This window comes from Phoxinus phoxinus (assembly GCF_949152265.1).
Source record: "Phoxinus phoxinus genome assembly, chromosome: 4".
Lineage (NCBI taxonomy): Eukaryota > Metazoa > Chordata > Actinopteri > Cypriniformes > Leuciscidae > Phoxinus > Phoxinus phoxinus.
This window is the reverse complement of record NC_136879.1, coordinates 15,237,452-15,240,807: the sequence shown is the minus strand read 5'-3', so window position 1 is coordinate 15,240,807 and position 3,356 is coordinate 15,237,452. Positions and strand designations below refer to the sequence as shown.

The following is a 3,356-nucleotide window of genomic DNA, read 5'->3' as shown; positions in this document are numbered from 1 at the left end:
TGATCTACTCTATGAAAGTAATCTGGTTAAATATGTTTAACTACCTCTGGAAGAGATCAAAAATAGACAAGCTCAAACAAAAAAAAAAACGCCCATTTTTTGAGTCACCAGTTAACTGGTGATCGTTTTTTTTTTTTTAAATGCTTAGTACTAGGTGTAAACAAGGCCTTGGACAGCATCCTAGGGTGGATATAATAGTTAGGGAATAATGCTTAAACCAGTCTACTTCTCAAACATTACTAGAACTATCCTGAAAAAAAAGTGCTGTAATAAACTTGGGATAAAAGTAAAGTACAGGTTGATACACATTTTATTCCAGATAATGCTTTACTTGCATGACTAAAGAAAAAAAAAAAAAAAAAGTGACCTTACAGGGGATTGGGCATGCTTGAGTATCAATACATGCAGTTATGTTAGTCCAGCCATAAAGTCAAACGTAAAGCCACAATCAGAAGTTACACAAGCCTTAATTTGAGGGGCCCCAAGTTAGCAACTAGAGCTTAGCAAATAGTTGAACTAAATGGGCCAAGCTTCTACCCAAACCATTTAACTTAAGTCTAAAACCTCATTGCACAAAATAAAGGGTTTAGTAGTGCAGCCCTATAAATCAAACTGAGAACAATCACGAAACATCCAACTCCAGTCAGAAATCAATACCAGAGAGAAACTAATGTTGAGTTTCAGGAAGTTTATTAAAAAACTAAATTCACATGACCAGGATAACTTCTCCACTAGACACCACAGTTTGCCCACTAGAGATGGTCTTGATGTGCGCATCTCTTCCTAAAACAAACAAAAAAAAGTGATAGAAGCATGAGGCATTTAAATAAATGTTGTGCCTGAAGTCAATTTACAGCAAGCACTCACTTTTCCTAGTGCAGCTTTGCTCACAGGAGCCAGAAGAGGGATGGCACACCGCTGTACTACAGTGGATGAAGATCTAACAGAGGGGAAAGGGTTAAGCCATATAATTCACTATAAAAATAAGTAATATTAAGGCTTGAGGTAAGGCTGCGGAGCATACGGTTTCCTGCAGAGGAGCCAGTGATGCTGGATCTACAAATGTGAACATCTTCACAACAAAGCGCTTGTAGTGGGTTGGGAACTGAAGACCAGAAGATCCAGCCATTGGAACCAATGTGGTCAGGTAACGATCATCCTGGTAAGGGCATCTGAAAGGCAAAGAGTCAGTCAGAAAAGCCTTACAGCACATGGATAAAGACTGGCCTTACTCACCCATCAACCAGAAGGTCCCATTGGGGTAGACTGAGTGGACTGGGGGTTTGTGTCGCCCAGCAATGTCCCAGCATCAGGACAATGTTGGGGTCGGTCCTCTCCAAAATGCGCACCTCAACATACACAGGTTCTCGCAGGACTTTTGTAATTGGATAATCAGCACCACTGTAGTAGGATGTGTACGCCTCGTCCCCTGAGGATAGAGTGTTTAACTAGAAACTGCTGCAACCTGGAGTTTGTGAGGCTTTAGGCACACTTGGGACAAACACTTACCTTCTGCACAGCCTTTAGTGACACATTGACCATTTGCCAGTCTAAGCTCAACCCTGAGGGGTCCAGGAGCAGCTACTGGTGGAGGTGGAGGAACACTGTTGACCTCAACAACCAGAGCTTCCACAGAAGTAGCAGAGTACCTACACTGGAAGAGAAGCCTGGACAAACCATGAGCTTGTAGCAGTTGTCAATGATTAACATTTATGATAAAGCATAGGTCACCTACTCAAAATGGCTGTCCCTTGTGATGGAACCAAGTGGTCCAATACCCACTTCATACGAGGAGATCATTCGGTTTTCATACACCACATATCCACTGTCCTCCTGCAAATAGTAACACTGTTAGCATCCAGTCCATCCTAAGCCACACAGAAAAATAAAACAAGCAGCTACTCACAATCATGCTCGTGCCACATGCAGTGACAGGGAACTGGTATATAGCAAAGAAAGGTGTGGATCCCACAGGACTGCAAGATGGGTCACTTCCACCCAAGAGACGGACAGAATCCAGGCTCAGTCGAGGCAGCGTAACATCTCTAGCCACCACTACCACAAACTGACCATCTCTTATACACTGGACAGTCACTGGAATGAGTTACAAGAGCAGGTTATTGCTGAAAATCAGTTTAACATGAACACTTTGCATTGACTCAATCTTACCAGCCTTCCCATAGTAACACTGCTGTCCGTTAAAGCAGCAGTTGATAGCTGCACACTCAGCACCACTGATACCAGGTGGTCCACATTGAATCTGCTCATAATCAGCTACAGCACATTTGTCAAGGGGCTCTGCCTGTGCCACTGGCTGCTTAGGCTGAAACTGCTGAGAAAACTGCTGACTAGCTTGCGGTTGAACTGACTGAGGAAACTGTTGACTAGCTTGCTGTTGAACTGACTGAGGAAACTGTTGACTAGCTTGCTGTTGAAACTGCTGATTAGCTTGCGGTTGAACTGACTGAGGAAACTGTTGACTAGCTTGCTGTTGAACTGACTGAGGAATCTGTTGACTAGCTTGCTGTTGAACTGGCCGAAGAAACTGTTGACTAGCTTGCTGTTGAACTGACTGAGGAAACTGTTGACTAGTTTGTTGTTGAACTGGCCGAGGAAATTGTTGACTAGATTGCTGTTGAACTGACTGAGGAAACTGTTGACTAGATTGTTGTTGAACTGGCCGAGGAAATTGTTGACTAGATTGCTGTTGAACTGACTGAGGAAACTGTTGACTAGATTGTTGTTGAACTGGCCGAGGATATTGTTGACTAGCTTGCTGTTGAACTGGCCGAGGATATTGTTGACTTGCTTGCTGTTGAAACCGCTGGTCAGTTTGCTGGAACATCAGAGTTTGAGGATTCTGGGGCAGATTACTCCACTGTGGAACAGCATGACTGAACGCAAGGAGCCAAATACAAAGTGCCAGAGACTGAAGAGCACACCAACTTCCTGCCATTGTTCAACAGCTAGTCACACTGCTGAGATGCTGCCCTTTGGTATTTTTGTACCATACAGACTTTGGCTAATTAATGATAATCCATCCCTCTTCATTAACAGTCATGATTCTCCAGACTTGTATGCGTGGGAGTCTATGCAATGCGTGATTCTATTGGTTCTTACAATTATTATAATTTTTGTAACCTTTCCACACTTTTTGAACAAACACAAAAGCACATATTGAGCTGAATTCTGAATAGTATGCTAGTACAATTTCTTTCATTCTGAAATCAACCTTTGTTTTCTCCTTCATTAGCTTAATTTGATAGGCTATTTGATGTTTTGGCTATTCTGGATTATATATGTTTTTTTTTTTACATCTTGCGGTTTTCATGGCAAAAGGCCTGTGTATTTAGGGT

The 3,356-nt window shown here is 42.5% G+C and overlaps 1 protein-coding gene across 3 annotated transcripts; it reads right to left on the bottom strand.

Annotated features, from left to right (window-relative positions):
- Positions 1–244: 244 nt before the first annotated feature.
- On the bottom strand, positions 245–3,047 carry LOC306996544 (zona pellucida sperm-binding protein 4-like). Of its 3 annotated transcripts, XM_079609147.1 has the most exons (10): positions 2,806–2,977; positions 2,498–2,732; positions 2,170–2,437; positions 1,907–2,094; positions 1,736–1,833; positions 1,510–1,667; positions 1,237–1,429; positions 1,025–1,172; positions 868–940; positions 294–783 (listed from the first exon to the last, which is right to left on the bottom strand). In XM_079609147.1, exons 4-10 carry the CDS (start codon positions 1,910–1,912, stop codon positions 707–709), a joined length of 753 nt encoding a protein of 250 aa, XP_079465273.1. In that variant the 5' UTR covers positions 1,913–2,094; positions 2,170–2,437; positions 2,498–2,732; positions 2,806–2,977; the 3' UTR covers positions 294–706. The 3 variants fall into 3 exon arrangements, with proteins under 3 accessions (XP_079465271.1, XP_079465273.1, XP_079465272.1); XM_079609146.1 differs by having other exon boundaries at positions 2,498–3,034; XM_079609145.1 differs by having other exon boundaries at positions 245–783; positions 2,170–3,047.
- Between the last annotated feature and the right edge of the window lie 309 nt (positions 3,048–3,356).